A 22,019-nucleotide genomic window follows, 5' to 3' on the forward strand; every position below is an offset into this window, starting at 1 on the left:
CACATTTTTGGTTGCCATGACCTGGGGTTGGGGAGGAGGATGCTACTGGCATCTAGTGAGTAGAGTTCAGATGTTGCTAAACATCCTGCAATGTCCAGGACAGCCCCCTATAACAAAAAGTTATCCAAGCAAAACGTCAATAATGTTGGAGTTGAAAAACCCTGATTTCTATATTTTCTTTAAATTTCTTGTCAAATTGCATTGGCCAGAACAGCAAGAACACCATTAATTACCAATGGTGATCACTTCTGGGAAGACGGAGTAGACATACTTTCCCTTATTCCTCCTGTTAACTACAACTAAAAACCCCTAGACATTATACATAAAACAAACATTAAGAAGACTCTGAAAGATGGAGAGAAGAAGGAAGACCAGCTAAGGATCTCAGACACAGTGGTAACTTCTCTGGATTTCTTTTTGCCTCACATACCCCAGACTAGGAGTTGAAGAAGTAGGCAATCCAGAAATGACAATGGGCACAGCCCAGAAAGACCCCAAGAAAAGGCTTCTCTCTCTACCAAAAGGATCAAGAAAGGGGCAGTTTAGCAAGGCAGAAAACTTTTAGATAATAACCAAGTCTACTCCAGTGAAACATCATGTAAACAACTGTGGTTCCCCCACCTACACCAGAAGATGCCCAGTGGAAAGCCTAGACATCCACCCTCACCTGGGTTGTGTAGGAAGTCATCCTTAATGGGTAGTAATGAGCTCACCCCCAACAATGGCAGTGGAGACCACTGGGGAATCCTGGACCTGTATGGCCTTCTAAGCCACACCTCCCCGCCTCATGACCCTGCTTGCTGGTGCCCATGGCCGCTATTCCCATGGCTCAGCCTCTTTCTCGCATTTTGTCCTATCTGGGTTTCCAGGCCTTCTCATGGTTGGCAACGGGCCGACAGGACAGCAGGGAATGGCACCATGGGACCTGCCAAGCCCCCTGGACGTGGTGAGGGGGAGGGAGGCGGTAATATGGCTGATTTACTGAACCTGCACTGAAATTCAAGCGTTATCTTCTTACTGACCAGGGAACTGAGTCAAAGACAGTTCTTTCCTTCCCTCCAAAACCAGCCACCTCATAAAACCAAACCCATACGTTCTCTAAGACAACTGAAGGAGAACGCCGAGATATAGTCAAAACCAGAGCTGACGCTTCATTGGGCTCTTGCTTCCGTGGTGGAGTTTGCCCTCCACCCCAAAGATTCAAATAATGTATTAGAATTCTCTGGCCAACACAGGCTGCAGTGTCCCTGGTCAGGAGGTCCCGACAGTGCTTCTGCCTCGGTTACCCCGAGAGGGGGACCAGCGGGAACATGTGGCCCTTGGGGGGTACATGGCGGGTGGGTGTATGGGCTGGGAGGGGGCAGGGCAGGCACCTGTATCTGTAGCCCCGCAGGACTCTCTGGATGCTGACTGCAGCCTTGTCCAGGGCCTGGCTCCTCTGTACCGCCAGCAGGGTTTCCTGGTTTTCCTGGGACGGGAGAGATCTCATCATGCAGCTGCCCTGCCTCACCCCTACTCGCCCACCTGCAGCCAGAAGTCAGGGTGTCTCAGACTCTTCCCACACGGCTCCTAGGAGGGCGGGCAGGGGAAGGGGGGCTCCTAGGAGGGCGGGCAGGGGAAGGGGCCCTCATGCTGCCACCGATGTGGCTCAGAGCAGAGAACCGCAGCTACATCCCCAGCCCCAATCCAAGAACTTCCCATTTTAGTTCTTTCTTCTTGTTGATTCGATCTGGGAAATTTCACTTCTGCTCTGGAGAACCCAAGAGGGGGGCAAAACATTTCCCCAAAGCTGTATTTTATTTCCCAAAATTCATGTGCAACGCTCATTCAGCTGTAATACAGATGCACGCTTGTTTCCATATAAACATGAATTCCAGCCTTTGCATAGAATTCAGAGTGTGAGGTCATGAGCCGTATTCATCCCTGAGCGGTGACTTTCCCTGGCCCACCTCCCTGCTCCCCCTGGATCCCGGGCCCGGAAGGAAGGGACTGTCTTTGCAGAGTAGAGCGCAGCACAGCCCTTTGGTAAGTGATGAGCAGAGGCCAGAGGCTTGGTGGCCCTTCCTGCCCCCATCAGTCTTGCATCAAGCAAGCACTGGGTCTCTGCGTGTGCCTGGGTGGGCCCTGGAGACACAGAGATGGACTAGACCCCCGACTGTGGCCTCACGGAGCAGCCAGGGAGGGGGAGGGATGGAGGGGCGGGCACTCTCCTCTCCTCCTTGGCCATCCACCCACGCTGACCCCACTCTCCATACCGCACCCTCCTGGGCAGCGGCCCTGGGACTCTCCAGACCTCTTCTCTCTGCCAGCCTCACCTCCCCAGTGGGGTCTGAAGCCCCTCTGCTTCTTCCTTCCTGTCAAGCCCCAGAGTCCCAGCACAGGCAGACCTGACTAACGCATGGACAGACGGACAGACCCACTGGAGAGCTGGGGCTGGGAGGACAGACAAGGACGTTTGGGCAGGCTCTACGGGGGAGGAGGAGAGAGTGGAGGCCTCAGGAAGGGCAGTGGGGACGAGGTGGGGTGCGGGGCCGGCTGGCAGAGCCCTGATTCTAGCCCTGATCTTCTCTTTCTCGCCCTGCTGACCTGCCCAAGTCGTGTGAGGCTAGGAGACACAGAGGTTCTCTCCCTGTGGCTCTCTGACCCAGTTCGCAATCCTGGAGGGCCCGAAGGCCAGCCTCAAGGGCGGGAGGCTGCCTCTGCGTGACCTTGAGCCTCCCTGTGAGTTGATGGCGAGGGAGGTGGGAGGTGGGAGATGGTGCTGCTTGTACTGGCCGGCCAAGGAGCTGTCATGGGGGAGGGGGCACACTGCCTCCTGCCTGAAGCCCCGCCTCTCCAGGGAGGCAGGGGCGGGGCTTCCCCAGGTCTGACTGCAGACTGTGGCCCCGGGCCTGAAGGGCTGCTCTCCGGGACAGTGGGAGACCTCCCTCAGCTCCTTCTTGCTCTCCCGCGGTGACTTGGAGGCAGTCCCTCCTTCTCCTCAGGCCTTGCCCTAAATGTCCTCCTCTGAGAAGCCCCCGGGCTTTCACGGCCGTGCTCTCCCCGTGACGCCCTCCTCCCTTCCTCCCTAGCGTGGCTTTCTTGAGGGCAGGGGCCACGCACGGCGCAGGCGCCCACGGGCACCAGACCAGCCACACAGGCTTCCGGAGGCTGAGGACCAGCACGTTCAGGGTCTCACCTTCAGGAAAATTTTGGTCTTTCCCATTTTCCAGTCTTTGTCTGTGCCCAGCCTGCTTTCGGCGATGCGCAGGGTCATCTGGCGAAACTTGCCCCGAAGCTGCCGAAGAGAAACAGGACTGGCTCTGTGGAGTCACGCCGGAGCCTGCGGTCCCTCCTCGGGGGCTTCCTAGGGAGCGGGGTCCTTCTGCTCCCACAGGGGTCGCCGTCAGGGGCTCCTGGGCAGGGGCACAGGCACTGGGCACCCTGGATCAAGGGTGGGGCCCAAGAGGCCACCACACCTTGTAGGGTCTGGGGCCTCAGTGTGGCCGTTGGACACAGGCAGCGCAAACTTCAGGATGGCTGAGTGTTCGGGGAAGGCTAGGAAGCAGGAAGTGTCCTGCTCCCTGGCCACTTATCATCTCTGTGACATTCTGCCACGTAAAAGAGAGTGTTTGCTTTTAACTGCGGATGCTCCTAGAAGGAACATATTCAGCCGCTAGCCTCCTCTAGAGAAGGGAAGCAGGAACGGGGGTCATTTCAAAGCTTGGAGTCCAGGGAGGGGCCCTGGGCATCAGGTGGGCAGCCCGCTTGGAACGGCGGCCGTGTGGGCGCCCAGAGGCGGCTGGGTTCTGCGGATGCGCACGCCGCCTCTCGGGGCCCGTGTGCCGGGCTGCGGGGACACACACCTCCGAGCGCACGGCGCTGGGCAGCAGGACGCGGAACCTCTGCGAAAACTCCTCGAACGAGTAGCGGATGGGGAATCCGGACTTGCGGATGTGCACCGTCTCCATCATGCCTGAGTAGCGCAGCTGCCAGATGCATAGCTCCCGGTTGAAGAGCTGCGGGCGCAGAGGAGAGGGGCTGATGGCGCGGGCCTCCCCCTTCCGGACCTCCCTGCCACCAACCCTTCGGCTGTCCACCAGATGCAGGAGAACCAGGCAAACGCTTGGTTTCATGAACGTTCTGTTTTGAAGGGAGATATTTGGTTGAAGTCGCTGCAAAGTCCTGGAAGTGTTTTCCAAGGAGCTCAACAGTCGATAACATACGAACTGGGACATCCACAAGAACACCAGATGCTTCCCGCATTTTCAGAATATGCAAAGTATGAGGAGTATCGAAGTGTTTTTGCACATATGCCACATTTAACATTTTTTGAAGCGCCCCCAAGCAACGGTGCCAAAGAACACGGCTTCCTTCTGGCTTTGCCTGTGTCGGGGTGACCGGTGCCCCTGCAGTCCTTCGGGCTGGGCCTCCATCGTGCCTCTCACATTCTAGTGGAAGGAATAAGTACCTTTCCTACTTTGAGTCAGAAAATATTCTAAACTTAGTCTGTCCATCCTCCAGAGATGGGTATTTGGAGAGGAGCTTGGCCACGATGCTTTGCACAGGGGTATGGGGTCTCAGCCATGGCCCCAAGACTCTGCATGCCTGGGACCCTCGAGAGCCCCCCTCCACCTCCAACCAGGAGTGTCTGGGGACTAGGGGCAAGCCCTCCAATCCGGCAAGCCCACCAGCACCTGGAAACACAGAGGGCCACAGAGGCAACTGCCTGTGGCATCTAGGGCCGCACAGTACTTAGTTCTGGGCAACTCCTTAGCTCCCATGTATTATTTCCGGTGGGCCTGTGCTTTGCCTTTAATCTTTACAACAGCCCTACCTGGTGTGGCACTCAGCTCCAACTTAGAGACCAGCTGCCTGAGGCTCAGGGCCACGCTCCTGAGTGGCTGAGCCAGGGTTCCTACCGTGAGCCTTCCTGGCCCCTCAGCCTCAGTTCCCCTACACCCGCACAGCAGCTACCAACTCCCAGAAATGTCTCAGCCGGGGGCACCCACAAGACCTGAGAATGACCCTCAGGCCCCCACCTGTGGGCGTGGGTACAGGACCTCTGGGAGCACAGTTACTCTCTAACATCTGTGCATTGTGCCTTTAAGGAAGACACACTTTGGATCTCCTGGGCCAGCCGGAATTTCATATGATTTTATACTTTTCAAAAAGGCACTCCATTTAATGTAATATTATTTCTTTTCTTAAGATTTTTTTTTTTTAATCATGTTATCTCCTCTCAGATGGCATCTCCGAGTTTCTGGAATCCTGTATTTGCAGCCTCTGGGTGGGATTCCCAAGCCCACGTGTCAGGGGCTGGGCAGGCAGCAGGCTCCCGCCCCGCCCCACACATAAGCAGATAAAGCCGCCTTCCAAGGGCTGCATGGCCTCAGGTCTCGGTGACCAGCAGTTGGTGTCAGTCTCTAAAATCACAGTACTGGTTGCTGCCCCTTATGGAGTGTGGTTTACTTATGCAGATGTGGCAAAAACGTCATGTGCAATCCTTGCTGCCCCCTGCAGGTAGGCAGGTCCTGAATTTAAGGAAGAGAAAACTGAGGCTCAGAGAAGCAACACACCTGGCCAATGGCAGGCGAATGGCAGGGCTGAGACAGTTGAGGTCCGGGTGATCCAAAGCCCTGAAGGTCACAGACCTTCAAATGGCCTAGACTGGTCACCTTGCCTCAGTACCCACATCTGTAAAATGGGGGCAGATAGCTCTAAAGCTGCCCAGACACTCGTGCGGGGAGTGACATGACCCCAGATGCCATCAGACTCATCCAGTAGAGGCCTTCTCCCTCCCCGCATTACCAGTGGCTTCTTGTACTCATTGGGTTTGATGCAGCGGATGAAGTAGGGCTGGCGGTTGGTCAGGATTTTCATCAGCTGGTCCAGGGACTGCTTGAACTGGCCCACCAAGGTGGAGGGCCGCTTGCTGGAGTCTGCAGACTGCAGGCAAAAGCACAGGGCACAAGTGGGGGGCTGGGGAGCTTGGCCTGGGGCACAGCTGACCCACGGCACAGTGAGGGCTTCTGCCGAGGTCCCGCAGGTGGGCAGGGCTACATTCATCCAATCGCTCATTCATTCATCTAGCACAGGTTCCCCAAGTGCCTACGTGTGCAGGTGCCCAGCTAGACACTGGGGACCCAGAGCCAAGTAAGACAGGGCAAGCCTCCTGTCTAGGGGTGGGGCCCCCCAAGTGGGGCGCACAGATGATGCACCAGGGTGAGGAGCGAATGCTTTACCTCACCATTCTACATTTTCAGTGTTTGTATCGGTTTTATATGCTTTTTTTGAATGTTTTATACTGTACACTGTAAGCATTATAGTAAATGTATACAGTTTTAAAATACATGTATTAAAATGATGGATGCAAGAGAAAACAAGAGCCCAAGCCCCGGGCCAAGAGTAGTGTGTGTTTTTGTGCAATGCTGGCCTTGGACAATGCTCCTTGATCAAACCTTTCCAAGGTCGAATGTTCTCGAGTGTGTACTGCCAAATTGCGTCAGTCTGGAGACACGAGCTCACCATTTAACACCTCTGAAAGCAGGATGCGATCACTGGCGGGCCTAATGACGATGGGTAGCATTTTCCTGTTGTCCTGGCTTATAAAATAATGTGCATTTCCCTCCACTGTCATCCTGTTCCCTGAAACCTGTGGGACATGCTCTGGTGTCCCCACAGGGCCAGGAGTAGGCTGTGCTCCGGCCTCCGCTGTGACGTCCAGGCTGGCTCTGTGAATGCAGAGGGTCTGGCCCAGCTCCGCCTGGTTCCAGACCTGGGCAATTCCTGCACAGCCTCGCGGCTCCCTGGTGCCCCCCTGGGCTGGCTCTGCACGTGGCTGTGCTGCGGGCCCTGGGCGCTAAAGCCTCAGGAGTAGAGGTGGGGATTGGGATGATGAGAGGTCAAGGGCACCTCAGTGTGGCCAGAGCTGACTGTGCAGCATGCAGGGGAGAGGACAGGGGGTGTCCTCTGCTGCATCCACAGTTCCTGAGCCCCTGAGCCGGCCTCATCTCCCTGCCTGGGCGTGGGGGAGCTCCTCGCCAGGTGACTCACAGGGCTTTTCTGGAACAGTCACTGTTCAGGGGTGAAGGCATGGCTGCTGGGGGTGCGCAGACCCGCACCCTGCTGGGGCATCCTAGGCTGCTCTGAGGAGCACCTGGGGCTCTCTGCTGCCCACCTCCCTGGCCAGGAGCCTCAGTGCTGCTGCCACCACACCACACACACACACACACACACACAGACACACACCACACACCACACACACCACACACACCACACATACACACCACATACCACACACACACACCACACACCACACACACACCACACACACACAGACACCACATAGTACACACACACCAGATACCACACACACACCACACCACATACCACACACACACACCAGATACCACACACACCACACCACATACCACACACACACACCACATACCACACACACACACATACACCACACACGCTACACACCACATACCACACACACACCACATACCACACACACACACCACATACCACACACACACCACACACACACACCACATACCACACACACACACATACACCACACACGCTACACACCACATACCACACACACACCACACACACACACCACATACCACACACACACCACACACACACACCACATACCACACACACACACACATACACCACACACGCTACACACCACATACCACACACACACCACACACACACACCACATACCACACACACACACACACACACCACACACCACACACACACACACACCACATACCACATACCACACATACACCGCATACCACACACACACACACACACACACACAGACACCACATAGTACACACACACCAGATACCACATACCACACACACACCACACACACACACCACATACCACACACACATACACCACACACGCTACACACCACATACCACACACACACATACACCACATACCACACACACACACCACACACCACACACCACATACCACACATATACCACATACCACACACACCACATACCACACACACACACACACACCACATACCACATACACACACCACACACACACACACCACATACCACACACACACCACACACGCTACACACCACATACCACACACACACACACCACATACCACACACACACATACACCACACACACTACACACCACATACCACACACACACCATATACCACACACACACACCACATACCACACACACATACCACACACCACACACACACACCACATACCACACACACACCACATACCACACACACACCACATACCACACACACACACCACATACCACACACACACACACAGACACACCACACACCACACACACACACACCACATACCACATACCACACATACACCACACACCACACACACACCACACACACCACACACACACACAGACACCACATAGTACACACACACCAGATACCACACACACACCACATACCACACACACACCACATACCACATACCACACACACACGCCACATACCACACACACACCACACACACTCACACACACATCACACACCCACACACACATCACACACCACACATACCACACACACACATACCACACGCACACACACACACCACACACGTGCACCAGATACCACACACACACAGCAGATACCACACACACCACGTACCACTTACCACACACACACACACACACACACCACACCCCACACACCCCACACATATACCACACACACACACACCACACACCACATACCACACACACACACACCACATACCACATACACACACACCACACACACACACCACATACCACACACACACACCACATACCACACACACACCACATACCACACACACACCATATACCACACACACACACACACACACACACACACACACACACCACATACCACACACACGCACCACATGACACACACACCACACAAAACACACACAGAGACAGATATAGAAAGAAACAAGAGAAGCCAAAGCAGGTGGGCCGTCTAGAGTCCACCGCTCACTGGGAAGCAGGCGGAGTCCCGTTCCCCCAACCCCGCCCCGCCCGCTGCCCCTGAAGCCCCTCTCCCCGTTTTCAGTCACCTCTTCCCCCCGCCTGAGGATTCCCGACCCGAGAACCCAGGCCCCCGGCTGGGCAGGGCCACCGAGCCCACCTTGAAGAGCTGGCTGCCTGCCGTCACCTGGACGATGGTCCCTCGGCCCCGCTTGTGCTCCGAGGACTGCAGCCCGAATATCTCCCGCAGGAACTCGTTCCGGGAGGAGTGGACCAGGGCGAGGATGTCCGTGCTCAGCACGTCCCGATTCTTCTCCAGGAAGCCTGCAGGGCGTTGTAGTTTCTTATGTCAGGGTTGAAAGTAAGCTCACCACACGAGATGAATTGTGCAGAAACACAACAGCAGAGGGCTGCTGCTCTCTCAGGCAATACAGCGCCGTCTCGTCCTGCTGTGGTGGCTTTTATTTAAGCTTTATCTATGTTTACATCTTAAGACTTGTTTTCTCAACATTCCAGAAATACCGAAGCAGCCAGATATGCTTTTACTGATTATACAATAAACGGTGGGCTTTCTTAAGAACGTGCCCTGCTTCATCCTCGAACGCAAAAGCAACGCAAGGACATTTCCTTGTGTTCCCATTATTCTGATTGTACTGAGGACATTTCATGGATCAGCGCCCAAAGCACTCAGGACTGCTTGCAGTTCTGGCTTTTTCGCACGCACCCAGCTTGCCGGGGGGACTCATGGGGCACGTCTCCTTCCATGTCCTCAGTTATTTCTCTACACAGGGAAGCAGAGTCCCCCACCCAGCTCGGGCGCGGTGCGACAGGAGTCCCGCAGGCCACCTCTCCAGGCCTGCCTCCATCACCGGGGACCGGCGCCGGGCGGTGTCACGGCCACAGCCACATCCCGCGGCCAGCACTAGCCCCCATCCCCACTGCCGCCCCCATCCAAGCCGCCACCAGTCCTTCCGCCTGATTAGCCTGCCCGCCCCCTGCCCCTCCCTGCCTGCCTGGCCCCTCTGCCCCCAGGGACCTTCCTGAGAGGGCAAATCGCCCGTCACCCCTCTTACCTTTCCTCTGCTCCTCTGCTGCCAGTGCCTGCCTTCTCCCTCCTCTCTCCCCTGGGGCCTGCACCCCACCCCAGGGAGACCTCATCTCTCCCCCAGGCCCTGTGTCCCCCCCCCAGGGGGTTTCATCTCTTCCAGGGGGGCCTGCAGCCTCCACGAGCTCTCTGGGGCCCTCTACCCTCCCGTCCCACCCAGGCCAACTCTGGTTTGTGCTTCAGGCCAGCTCAACCGTCATCTACTCCAGGAGGCTCTCCTGTGCCACAAGTGGGGCGAGAGGCCCTCCTTGGGGCTCCCTTCCGCCCTGTCACCTGGCTCAGGGGTGGCCTGAGGACTTCCCATCTGCTCCACCAGCCACAGCTCCCCGGGTGGACCACGGGCAAGACCGAGTCCATGCCCCTCAACATCCCCGCAATCCCAGCCACCGCTGTCACTGCCACATACACCCAGGAACCCACTAGCAGCACAGCAGACGGAGTGTCCGTTCCATGTGCAGTTTAGACCTCCCCGAGGGCAGTGCCTGCAGGCTCTCATCAGGGCTCTGAATTTCTGGGGACCCTGGGCAAGTATGATCGAGGCAACTGCGTGTTTACATAAAGGAGCCAAAAGAAGAAGAGAAGGAAAAGGAGAAAGTACAGAAACCTCCCCATCCCTCATAATCCCTGAAAATCTGGCAACCTGGCCACGTCCAGGCAGCTTGCAGTCTGGAGAGGAAGACCTGGGCACTCCCACCTGGAGGCCCACCCTTCCCAGCTGGCCAGTCTGTGCAGGAACGGCCACTTCAAAACGCCCCTGCGGAAGCAGCATGGGGGCAGAAGCTGCTTTGCTCTTCCTGGAAGCCCAAAACGGGGAAACGAAAGAAATTAAACACCATTTGGCTTCCTGGCTTCAAGGATGGGGCAGGGGGAACTTACTGGTTATGAGGTCCTGAGATGTATTTCCCTCTTCATCATAAGTTTAAACTGCACTGGTCTTGGAAATGAATGTGTGCCCATAGGCATTGTGTGCACATGCGTGTGAGCATTATGTGTGTGCTTGGACAGAGTAGGTTTAAGAACGAAGCATGTCTGTCACTCACTAAGGAGACCCTGAGGGCCTGGGAACCCCAGGGCCCCTCTACCAGCCCTGTTCTGGGGCCTTGGAAGGACTTTCTAGGGCAAAGGGGCCCTCCAGCCTAAGGACTGAGCCTCCAGAAATCAGGGAGGGCAATGTATGTTGAACCCCTAACCTCCAGTACCTCAGAATGTGACTATATGTGGAGAGAAGGGCCTTTAAAGAGATAATTAAGATAAAATGAGGCTGTTAGAGTGGGCCCTAATCCAGTCTGACTGGTGTCGTATAAGAAGAGGAGATAAGGGACTTCCCTGGTGGCGTAGTGGTTAAGAATCCGCCTGCCAATGCAGAGGACATGGGTTCAAGCCCTGGGCTGGGAAGATCCCAAATGCGGCAGAGCAACTAAGCCCTTGTGCCACAACTACTAAGCCTGTGCACCACAACTACTGAAGACTGTGCGTGGAGAGCCCGTGCTTCGCAACGAGAAGCCACGGCAATGAGAAGCCCGCGCGCCGCAATGAAGAGCAGTTCCTGCTCGCCGCAACTAGAGAAAGCCCGCGTGCAGCAACAAAGACCCCACACAGCCAAAAATAAAAATAAATAAATTTATTAAAAAAAAAAAAGAAGAAGAGATTAGGACCCAGAGACAATAAAGATGCCAGAAGAGAGACATCAGAAGGAACCAGTCCTGCCGACACCTTTGTCTTGGACAAAGGCAAAACCATGCCTGACCTTATCTCAGCGTATACACTTTCCCTACCAAGAGGGTGAAAAGATATCCCACAGAATAGGAGAAAATATTTGCACACATACGGACACATGCTACAACGTGGAAGAACCATGAAAACATTATGACAAGTGAAGGAAGCCAGTCACAAAGGCCACACGGTGCACGATTCCGTTTACGTGAAATGTCCAAAACAGGCAAGTCCATAGAGACAGAAATCAGTGGTTGCCTAGGGCTGGGGTGAAATGAGGAATGACCGCTAATGGGCGTTTCTTTTGGGGTGATGGAAAAGTTAAAAAATTGTGGCAACAGCTGCATAATTCTGTGAATATACTAAAAACCATTGAGTTGTAGACTTCAAATGGCTGAATTCTACGGTATGTGAATTACCTCTCAATAGAACTATTACCCACAAAACAAAACACAAACAAACATGCCTGGTCCATTCCATTCCCTCTGTCCCATTGCTGGTTCTGCAAAATGACCTCGTCCCCTCAGCCTTCTTTCCTTGGCCTCCCTGGAGTGCTCGGGATTTAGAAGAAAGGGGCTGTGGAGAGGAGCTGCACCCACCTTCTGCCTGGTAGTACACCTCGCCGGCAAAGTGGGCGATGCCAAATCGGGCATCGTGGATGTTCTTGGGCTGCAGGAAGACCTTGTTGTTGGCATGGATGTTCTTCAGTTTTTGCAGCAAGGTGATGTCTGTCCCCTGGAAGAACGGACACCCTATGGGCTGAGGTCCCAGAGTCCAGCCACTGGGAGGTCAGCTGGCACACTCCCAGGTCTCAGGGGCTCCCTCAAGGGGGCAAAACAACTGAATGACTGAGGGCCTTTCTACAGACAGCAAACGGATGCCCAGGTGGCAGCAGCTTGTTGCGGTGAGCGAGGACAGAGGTGGGAGTAGAGACTGGGTCGGGCGATCCTCACTGCCAGCTTCCCGCTCTACCCTTCCCTACAACTGCCCAGGGACCAGAGCTTCTCCCTTCTGTAGATCACAGCTCTTCCTGACTACCTTTGAGAATCCATCTCCCCAAGGACAGGCAGAGTCCTCCAAAGTGAGAATGAAAGTGTTTCCTTGTCTTGAACCCTCTGCAGCCCTTGACCTACAAGGCTGAACAAGCCCCCTCTTGGGGTGTGTTCTTGAATCTAAATAATGCATTCTGGGGAGTGGGAGTGAGGGTAGAGTCAGGTGCCTCCCTGCAGGAGGCCTTGAAGGAGAGGAAGGCTGGAAGGCTGGGGCTTGTCTGCTGACTCCCGGCAGAGGTTCCAGCAGCCCTGGAGTTTCCCACGTGTGGGGTCTCCACCCGAGGGGCCGCGGGCCCAGGGGCGCACCTGTGGGAAGCGGCTCTCTTCGTCCAGGAGGGAGATGATGCTCAAGGGCTTGAGGGCCAGCAGGTCCAGCGTGGGCAGGTTGTCGTTGTAGCGGATGTAGTCCCAGGGGATGCACTCGGTGCGGTACTCTTCCTGCTCCATGGTGAACACGTGCTGCACGAAGAGCTGCTGCAGGTGCTCGTTAGCCAGGTTGATGCAGAGCTGCTCGAAGCTGTGGGGACAGGGCCACCCCGGGCGGGAAAGGGTTGGCTCGATCGCTGCTGCAGCCGGCCACTGGCACACAGCTGCATATCCCCAAACACATGCACACGCTGACACACAGCCTCCCTCTTCTTCTACCTCCGCCTCCATCCCCTCCTCCACCCCACAGCAAACAGACTCAGAGAAATGAGGGGGCTTGTGTATCATCAAGCCCCTGCCTTTGTCTCCCGCCGGTCCCCTGCGGTCCTCTGCCAGGCCTGCCTATCCTGACACGGAGACAATCCCTGGGGGACCAAGTGTCCTGTAGCCACCCGAGCAGCCATGGGCAGTGGCTTTGGTATTAAGATGAGCTTCTGGATGGGCTCCTTTGCATCAACCAGAAACACTCCCTACCCCCACCCCAATCCTCCCAACCTGTTCTCCCTCCTGGGTTCCCCACCTTGGGAAATGGGTCCGCCGCTTACCACCCCTAGCTCAGGTCAGAAACCAGCCCGTCATGCCTGACACCCCTCTCTCCCTCCTCCCCAGTTCCACTCAGTTGCCAAAGTCTGCTCCACGCTTCCTCCAACACAGACCTATTTACTTCTTTTCACCGCCACTGCTGCTACCTTAATCCAGGCCACCCTTCTTCCTCCCCTGAAGCACAGTGACAGCGCCCTCATGGCTCTCCCTGCCTCCAGCCTCACCCCCCCCAGTCACTCCCCACAGCCACCAGAGGGAGCACATCTGATCCCGCTCTCCCCCTGCTTCGAATCCTCGTGGACCTGGGCGCCCACTGTTGTTGGGATCCAGACAGACAGTGACACAGTAGAAAGCCTGCCCATCTCTGCCAGGGAGCGGCTGAGGGGCACCCTGGACTTCTCACAGTGCTGGGAAGGCACCTGGCCCCTCCTTACCTCCGAGTCTTCTTCACACGTGTGAGCCCCTCCCCTCCTTCCTCTGACCTGCTTGGTCTGCTCACCCTCTGGGTCTCACTTAGGCATTTCTTTTTCAGGATGGGTTGCCCATTTATGCAAAGCCGCATGGTACCCGGGACTCTTTGTTCAAGGTCTGTTAACCCAAGAGAGTTAACACACTGCCTGCAGAGTGTGGACTAAGAATGCTGCCTGTCATATCAGTAAACAAAGGGTGTCACAGCTACGAGCCCTGAGGGAACTCAGGATGGAGACAAGGAATGACCACCATCTAGCAGCCATCAGACTGCAGCCACCCGCAACGATGCACCCTGCACCCGGAGGAGACTCAGGATGGGAAAGCACAGGATACTGGCCCCAGAGAGCTGAGGTGCGTATCAAAGGAATGATTTCAATAAGCCCAGACTCCTGCATCTTCCCATACATAGAAAAGCACTAAATGCCTTAACTTGGGATGTCCGATTTTCTTTAATTAACGATAATCTTTTGATGTTCCAACTACCTGCCTTTTGTTGCAAAACTTTTATATGCCTTGGGACCCCCCTCACCTCCTCGGAGCAGTTTTCTCAGAGTTATTTGAGACGCTGTCTCCTGGGCTTCAAGTCCTAAGAATGTCCACTGAATAAAACATGACTCTCAACTTTGAGGTTGTGCACTTTTTTTCAGTCGACAAGACCGCTCGGTGAACCCCGGTCGGGCCAGTGACTGGGTGCTGCGAGTGACATGGCCCTGCTCCTCCATGTGGCCCCTGGACTGCAGCCCTGTCACAAACCCAGCTCGTGGCCCAGATCCCCTACAACCAACTACTCATCCACCTCCACAGGGTCCAAAAGTGTGCTTGCTCTGCTCAACGGCCCCTCTCAGGGCCAGAAACCAATGATCAGAATCACCTTTTAGTTTACTTAGAGTTTGCATCGCGTTGGACTGAGTTCTGCCAGCCCTACCCCATCCCACCTGGCTGCAGAGAGCTGGTCCTGGGAGGCTGTCACCCCTGTGTGCTTGCACTCGGAATGGCTTGTATCTTGACAATCCTGGCCAAGTTGTTAGGGAAACCACTGACCGAAACTGCCCGCCCTGGCCAGGCCCGATAGTAACCACTTGCATGAGTTATCTTAAACAGGAGGTCCTGGTAAGGAATGTGGAACTAACAAGCTACCACCAACCGGAAGAATTCGGGAAAGGTCAAAAGAGAGAGGAGACACCAGTCCATATTCCTACTAACCTCCCAGAATCCTTCTCGCTGGAATCCATCTTGGCTGAGTGATGTGTGCGCCACCAGGAAGGACCCTGAGTCAGAGTGATTGGCCAGAGACAACCCGGAAACTAACCCCATCACCATAAAACCTGAGACTGCGAGCCATGTGGCAGAGCAGTTCTCCTGGGTTCCCTTAGCCTCCTGCTCTCCACCCGGGCACCTCTTCCCAATAAAGTCTCTTTCTTTGTCAGCACATGTGTCTCCTTGGACAATTCATTTCCAAGTGTTAGACAAGGGCCCACTCTTGGGCCCTGGAAGCGGTCCCCCTTCCTGCAACAAAGGGGCCTTCTCAAACTTCAGCTGGGGGTAGGGCCTCAGGCAGGGGCATGCCAAGGTCAGGACAGCCCCTTGGCTCCTCTAATAGTGCCCAGAGGCCTCCACTTGGAACTGAAACCAAGCAGGACCCTGAGGGACCCTCCTGGGTACAAAAGCCCCTCTGCGTCCCCCATTTCTTGTTTGTAGAGAAAGGCTTTAGTCTCCTAGGCCATCCCTGAGTTCCAAAGAGCAGACTCAAGCAGTTATTAATTAGGGAAGTGAGGAAATGCAGTCAAGAAACAATAATGCAATGATAAAACAGAGTCCTAGTTCTTCCTCAAGGGGTACACATAACAATCTGATGCATCTCTTTGAGTTCTTCTACAGAAACTAAGACCCCTGCCCAGGTGGAGGATGGTGACTACACGCTGACCACAAGTATGTAGACCCCAGACTGGTTGGAACCAGAAGGTTGATGATTAAGCTACCTGAAACTTCACCCCATTACCTCACCACCAACCAATCAGAAGAAAGTCCACAAGCTGACCCCGTACCCTGTGATCCTCACCCCTAAAGTTGCCTTTAAAATACTTTCCCTGAAAGTCATCAAGGAGTTTGTGTTTTGAGCATGAGCTGCCCGTTCTCCTTGCCTGACCCTGCAATAAACGCTGTGTTTTCCTTCACTATAGCCCAGTGTCAGTAGATTGGCTTTACTGCACACTGGGTGAGCAGACCTGAATTCAGTTCGGTAATAGGACCAACTCTAGGCTCCATCCAGCCCATCCCTTTAAATGAACCAGGCTCACCTGGGTAAGCTAGGTCACGCATGTAGGACGCTTCCTGCTTGCTTGTTCCCAGTCCTCATTTCCTCGTCCTCCAGCCCCCGGATAATGCCCCAGAGCAACACCTGTCCTCATCTGGCCCCACTGCCTGGCTCCCCTCACCACCCCTCTCTACCCCCACCCCCAGCCTTCATCACAGTCTCAGCTGGGAATTACTTCTCTGAACTGCCCCCTGCCTCCAGATCTTCAGCCTCCAGACTGGGACACTGGATCAGAAGTGTCCTGCCTCACCTTACCCCTGCCAAACTGAAGAGTCGGCGATGGTCCCAAACCCCATTACCTAGTATGATATCCCACCTAGATGCAGTTGCATCAGTGTTACTGATTTCCATTTTCACCCTAACCATATGTGATGATTCACTCTAGTTCATGAGGAGAGTGGATGGCTCAAGAGGGGTGATGAATGCTGAGGTGCTTTTAGCCTGACTCTCAGGGATGCTTTTAGTTATGTGGCTTTTTCTAGACATGTTGTGGATGCCAGGGGATGCGCATGGACCACCTCACTGAGGAAAGCCCTAGTCTTGCTGAGGGACTCACCCTGGTGTCTGTGAGCGGAGGTGAGAGGTCCTGCTCCTAGCCCAGAGGGGGAGGAGTGGCTACCCTCCAGCTGGCTCAGAGAAGAGCTAAGCTTATCTTCCATTTTCCAAAAGCAGGTGCACCGATCTCCATACCTATTTTTCTGGAAATTTTCAAAACCAAATATGTCCAGGAGGCCGATGGTCCTTCGCACGTTTTTGGGGTCCTGAGCAGGTGGGGTGAAAATTGCGGCGTTGATTTTCTTGAGAATCCACAGGAAGAGGTGCCCATAGATGCCCTGTGGAGACATGGGGTAGAGCCCACAGGCTATGATGTACAAGAGGAAGGTTGTCCCTTTCCAGTTCACCTGGAAAGGCTGCAGGCACACTGGATCTCATGGACCTACTCAAGGAGATCATCCCTACTTTAAGGTAAGAAACCACCCTGGAGAGACTAGGCAGCCCACAGTCACCAGGCAGGTGACCGGCAGAGTTGGGACTTGCCCAGCTATCTCTGCCCTTTCCTGCTGTCCACCCACAAGGCAAGGAGCCATGCTCAACAGATTAACATGCGGGCCCCTTTTCCCGCAGCTCTGCACCTTGACGAAGGCATCCCTCCGGTCTGCAGCCTGGGAGATGTTCAGGGGCCTGGTGACAAACTCCCCACGGATGATGATGGAGTGTTTGATCAGACAGTCTCGGAGTTCCTGGTCCTTCACCTGGAAGGCAGGTGGGGGCTGGCATCACAGCTGACTGAGCAGGGCCTGGCGCCAACACCTTGTCTTATGACCAAATACCCTAAGCCCAAGGCCTGAGGGTAGGAGATGCCTGTGACTAGGGCCAGAGTCGGGATGCTGGGCAGGGCCCGGTCCAGGGTCAGTCTGAGCACTGGGGTATCAGTGTTGGGGAAGGATGCACAAGCTGGGTGGGCCCCGAGCATACTGGCTGCTTGGTTGACCAGTCCTGTGCTGGTCTCCTGCAGCTGGGTCCACCATTGGGTGGACCCTGGGAAACAGTGGGAAGGAAGGGCTCTGAGGCCCGGCCATTGACATCTGGATACGCCCCAGCTGACGTCACTCCTGCCTGGAGGCTGAAGACCCAAGGGAGCAAGACGAGTCTGGATGGAGTCCCTCCCACCATGCGGGGAAGACTGAACCAGCAAAAATGGAAGGTTTCTGAGAACCCTGAACCACATGAAGAACATTAGGAGCAAAACATGCCCACCTAATGTGATTGCTTCCCCCACCCCTTCTGATTCTATTAATTTTCCACTGGACCTGCCAGCGGGGTGTGATGTGGAGGACATTACAATGCCCCATCGCTCATCCTCCAAGTCAACGCTCTATGTGGTCTCCTTGATAACCTGTAGGGTGAATGGTCTGAGCACATTCCACCGGCCCAGAATAGCGCAACTCATGGAGAAGCCCCGGGGACCAGGACACGGGGCAGGGACCTTTTGATGTAAGGACATCAGATTGTGTGAGTGGGGAGAGCCTGGGGTCTGGGTGGGGTGGAAAGTTGAGTAAAGGCCACAGAAGAGCAGGAGGGTCAGGGAAAAGGGAAGAAACACACGTTCAAGTCAAACTGATCATTTCCGGGACTTGGTTAATGGTTAGCTCCACGGCCCCACCCTGATTCCCACCCCCAGGGCCTGCAACGCTCCACCAGGGAGCTCAGGGGGTGAGCGGAGAGCCTGGGAGAGGGGTAGGAGGAAGGAACTAGAGCCTGGAAAGGGCTGTCAGCCCAGACCCCCGGGGCTCCTCACGAAAATGGAAGCTGGCGGACATAACAGCCCAGTCACCTCCAGTAACTTCATCACGGTGGGAAAGGCGGGCGTCTCCATCACATCAGAGGAGTCCAGGTTCTCGAAGACCGTAGCTGCAGAGAGAAGCAATGACCCTGAGAGGCAAATTGGCCTGAAGTGATGGGACAGAGGCCTCAGGAAGGCAGCCCCAGATCCACACTTAGAGACAACCGTCCCCAGGAGGGAAGCACTGCCTCTCCCAGTACCCCCTCTGAGAGCCGAGGCCTCCCTGGGGACCTATCAACACCTTAGCTGTAACTACTGTTAACAGGGTGTGTCCCCCTCTGCTGAGATTGGGACCCTGACGCAAAGGGGAGTTTGAAGTTATTGGAGGGAGAAGGTGCTGGTGGGGCATGTGGGGTCTACTGAGGGAGAAAATCAGCCATCAGTCCCCTTCCATCCACTCTGCTGTCCATAGAAACCTAGGCGTGTTCATTCGTTTGGTCAAGCAAGCACGGAGCTGAGAGGAGGAGTGGTTGGAAGCCGGGCCCAGCTCTGTTGCAAGTCTCCTGACCCACCTCCTAGTTCAAGTCCCCCCCCTTTGGGTCCCTCCACCTTAGGGCTGCTGAGCTGGGGGGAGGAAGGAATGATGTTTCTGTATTTTTTTTCTTTTTTAAACTTTAAAAAACTGTAAAATAAAGCATACAGATTTTTTTAAATGGATAAAATCCAAGGGCATGTTATAACGGATAATTATTAAGTCAACATTGTGTAACGACCACTGAAGCCAAAACCCAGAGCCTCGCTAACACCCGGAGCCTCCTACATCCTTTCCTGCTCAGACCAGTTCCTCCACAAGAGGCAGTATTCTCCTGACCTCCATGGAAACCAGTTCCCTATTTTCTCTTTATCTTTTTACTACCTACCTATGAATCCCTAAACAGCATTTAATTTTACCTGTTTACCTGTGTGTCATCTAACCACCTGCATTGCTTTGTAGCATTTAATTTTACCTGTTTTTAAATTTTGTGTAAGTGTGACCTATAGTTGTCTGTATTCTTTCACTTGGCTTCATTTCTTCAATATCACATTTGATTCTCTTCCATGACCTGAAGCCCCCTGCTCGTCAGCACCCACGTCTGGTTCATTACATGGTCACCTAGCTACAACTTGCCTGGAGTAGATTTCCTCATATCCTGTGAGACAGTGGTTCAAGTTCATGTTTTCTATATGAATACCCAATCGCTCTAGAACAGTTTATTGAAAAGTCCATCTTTTCCTCACTGCTCTATGAATTGGTGTCTTTCATTAGATCTAAAGCCAGCCACAATCTCTTCAAATGTTGTGTATGCCCCATCCTTCTCTTTTCCTTTAGAACTCGAATCAAATGGATACTACATCTTCTCACTGTATCTTCTAGGTCTCCTACTCTTTTATATTTTCCATCTTTTTATCTCTCCATGCTGTACACACAGTTTCTTCTGACATTTCCTCCTTTTTCACATTATAAAACTGGCCGTTAGGGACTTCCCTGGTGGTGCAGTGGTTAAGAGTCCACCTGCCAATGCAGGGGACACAGGTTCGAGCCCTGGCCTGGGAAGATCCCACATGCTGTGGAGCAACTAAGCCCGTGCGCCACAACTACTGAGCCCACGTGCCACAACTACTGAAGCCTGCGTGCCTAGAGCCTGTGCTCTGCAACAAGAGAAGCCACCGCAGTGAGAAGCCCGCACACCACAATGAAGACCCAATGCAGCCAAAAATAAATAAATGAATAAATAAATAATTTAAAAAATATATATTAAAAAAAATCTGGCCGTTAAACTCATCCATTGAGTTCATTTTGGTTTTTTTGGTTTTTTTTTTTTTTTTTACTTTAGAATTTCTATGTGGTTCCTTTTAAAATCTGTAATGTCACTTTTTTATAGTTTCCAGTTCCCTGTCTAAATTTTCAAGCTTGGTTTTTTCTTTTCTTGCACAAAGCAAGCATAGCTGCTTCGTGGTCTGTGCTCAGTAATTCCACTCTCTGAAATCTACGTGGCTCTGTTTCTATTGTCTATCATGTCTGCTGATTCTCGCTCATGGTATCTCATTTCCTTGTTCTTGTTTATTTTTGGAGGCACGCTGGATGTTGTGTTTGAAACTGTTTAAAGGAATAATTTGGGATCTAGGTTGATGCTATTTTCTTCCACAGAGGCTTGTCAGCAACTCTGTCACTCAGGCACTTGGAGGCACTAACAAGCCAGGACACCTTAATCCTCAGACCAACTGGACGCCTACAAACTGGTCTGTAAGTTCACGCAGGGCTTTGCTTGCTCTGGTTCACCCTTTGGGTTCCCAGCCAAAAGTGGGGGGTGATTGATCAGAGTCTTCACCTTTGGAGGGCCCTAAGCTTTGGCATCTTCCCCCTAACCCCACAAGGCCTCCAAAATCATAGCTAAAATTTTCAATGTACTTTTCCAAGATGCCGTGACTTTGGTGGGTCCTTTGGGTGAGGACCCGCAGGGATTGTTTTCCTCCTCTGTCCCAGTCTCCCCATTCTTCCTCCCCAGGGGGTATACTCTGGGTGGAAACAGCATTACCCATGAACTCCACATTCCCCAGGTGGAGAATGGCGGCCAGCAGCTTGCTGAGGTCCCAGTTCTCGGAGTCGGAGAACATGAGGATCTTCATGGCTGAGCGGACGTGGGCATAGTCCTTGGCATCATTGAGCCCCTCACAGGAGGTACAGTTCCCCTGCAAGATCGGACCCATCAGGTTTCTGAGGCCACCCCACACCCTACCTCCTCCACTGTAGGGCCAGCAAGGCAGGGGTGCATCAGGGATTCAGCCAAAGGGCCCTGGTAAGTGATCCTGCACTGGCTCTGGGTGGATCCCAAGGGGCCACCTGGAGGCCCAAGCTCAAAAAACACGCAGAAGGGCTTCCCTGGTGGCACAGTGGTTAGGAATCCACCTGCCAATGCAGGGGGACATGGGTTCGTGCCCTGGTCGGGGAAGATCCCACGTGCCGCAGAGCAGCTAAGCCCGGGTGCCACAACTACTGAGCCTGCGTGCCACAACTACTGAAGCCCGCGCGCCTAGAGCCCGTGCTCTGCAAC

General features: G+C 54.1%; 2 protein-coding genes across 3 annotated transcripts in view; both read right to left on the reverse strand.

Moving 5' to 3' along the window:
• GPR17 (G protein-coupled receptor 17) overlaps positions 1-22,019 on the reverse strand; it is a 397,229-nt gene that overhangs the window by 47,577 nt on the left and 327,633 nt on the right. The window lies entirely within an intron of this gene.
• MYO7B (myosin VIIB) overlaps positions 1-22,019 on the reverse strand; it is a 76,496-nt gene that overhangs the window by 33,056 nt on the left and 21,421 nt on the right. For both annotated transcript variants that reach the window (XM_004276906.3, XM_049712164.1), the window contains exons 8-18: positions 21,504-21,657; positions 18,979-19,055; positions 17,777-17,896; positions 17,334-17,476; positions 13,196-13,406; positions 12,437-12,572; positions 9,180-9,343; positions 5,791-5,928; positions 3,846-3,998; positions 3,179-3,277; positions 1,374-1,468 (exon numbers count right to left, since the gene is read on the reverse strand). In XM_004276906.3, the coding sequence (XP_004276954.2) occupies positions 1,374-1,468; positions 3,179-3,277; positions 3,846-3,998; positions 5,791-5,928; positions 9,180-9,343; positions 12,437-12,572; positions 13,196-13,406; positions 17,334-17,476; positions 17,777-17,896; positions 18,979-19,055; positions 21,504-21,657 (1,490 nt within the window). The remainder of the gene's footprint in view (positions 1-1,373; positions 1,469-3,178; positions 3,278-3,845; positions 3,999-5,790; positions 5,929-9,179; positions 9,344-12,436; positions 12,573-13,195; positions 13,407-17,333; positions 17,477-17,776; positions 17,897-18,978; positions 19,056-21,503; positions 21,658-22,019) is intronic.

Source organism: Orcinus orca, chromosome 7, assembly GCF_937001465.1.
Source record: "Orcinus orca chromosome 7, mOrcOrc1.1, whole genome shotgun sequence".
NCBI lineage: Eukaryota > Metazoa > Chordata > Mammalia > Artiodactyla > Delphinidae > Orcinus > Orcinus orca.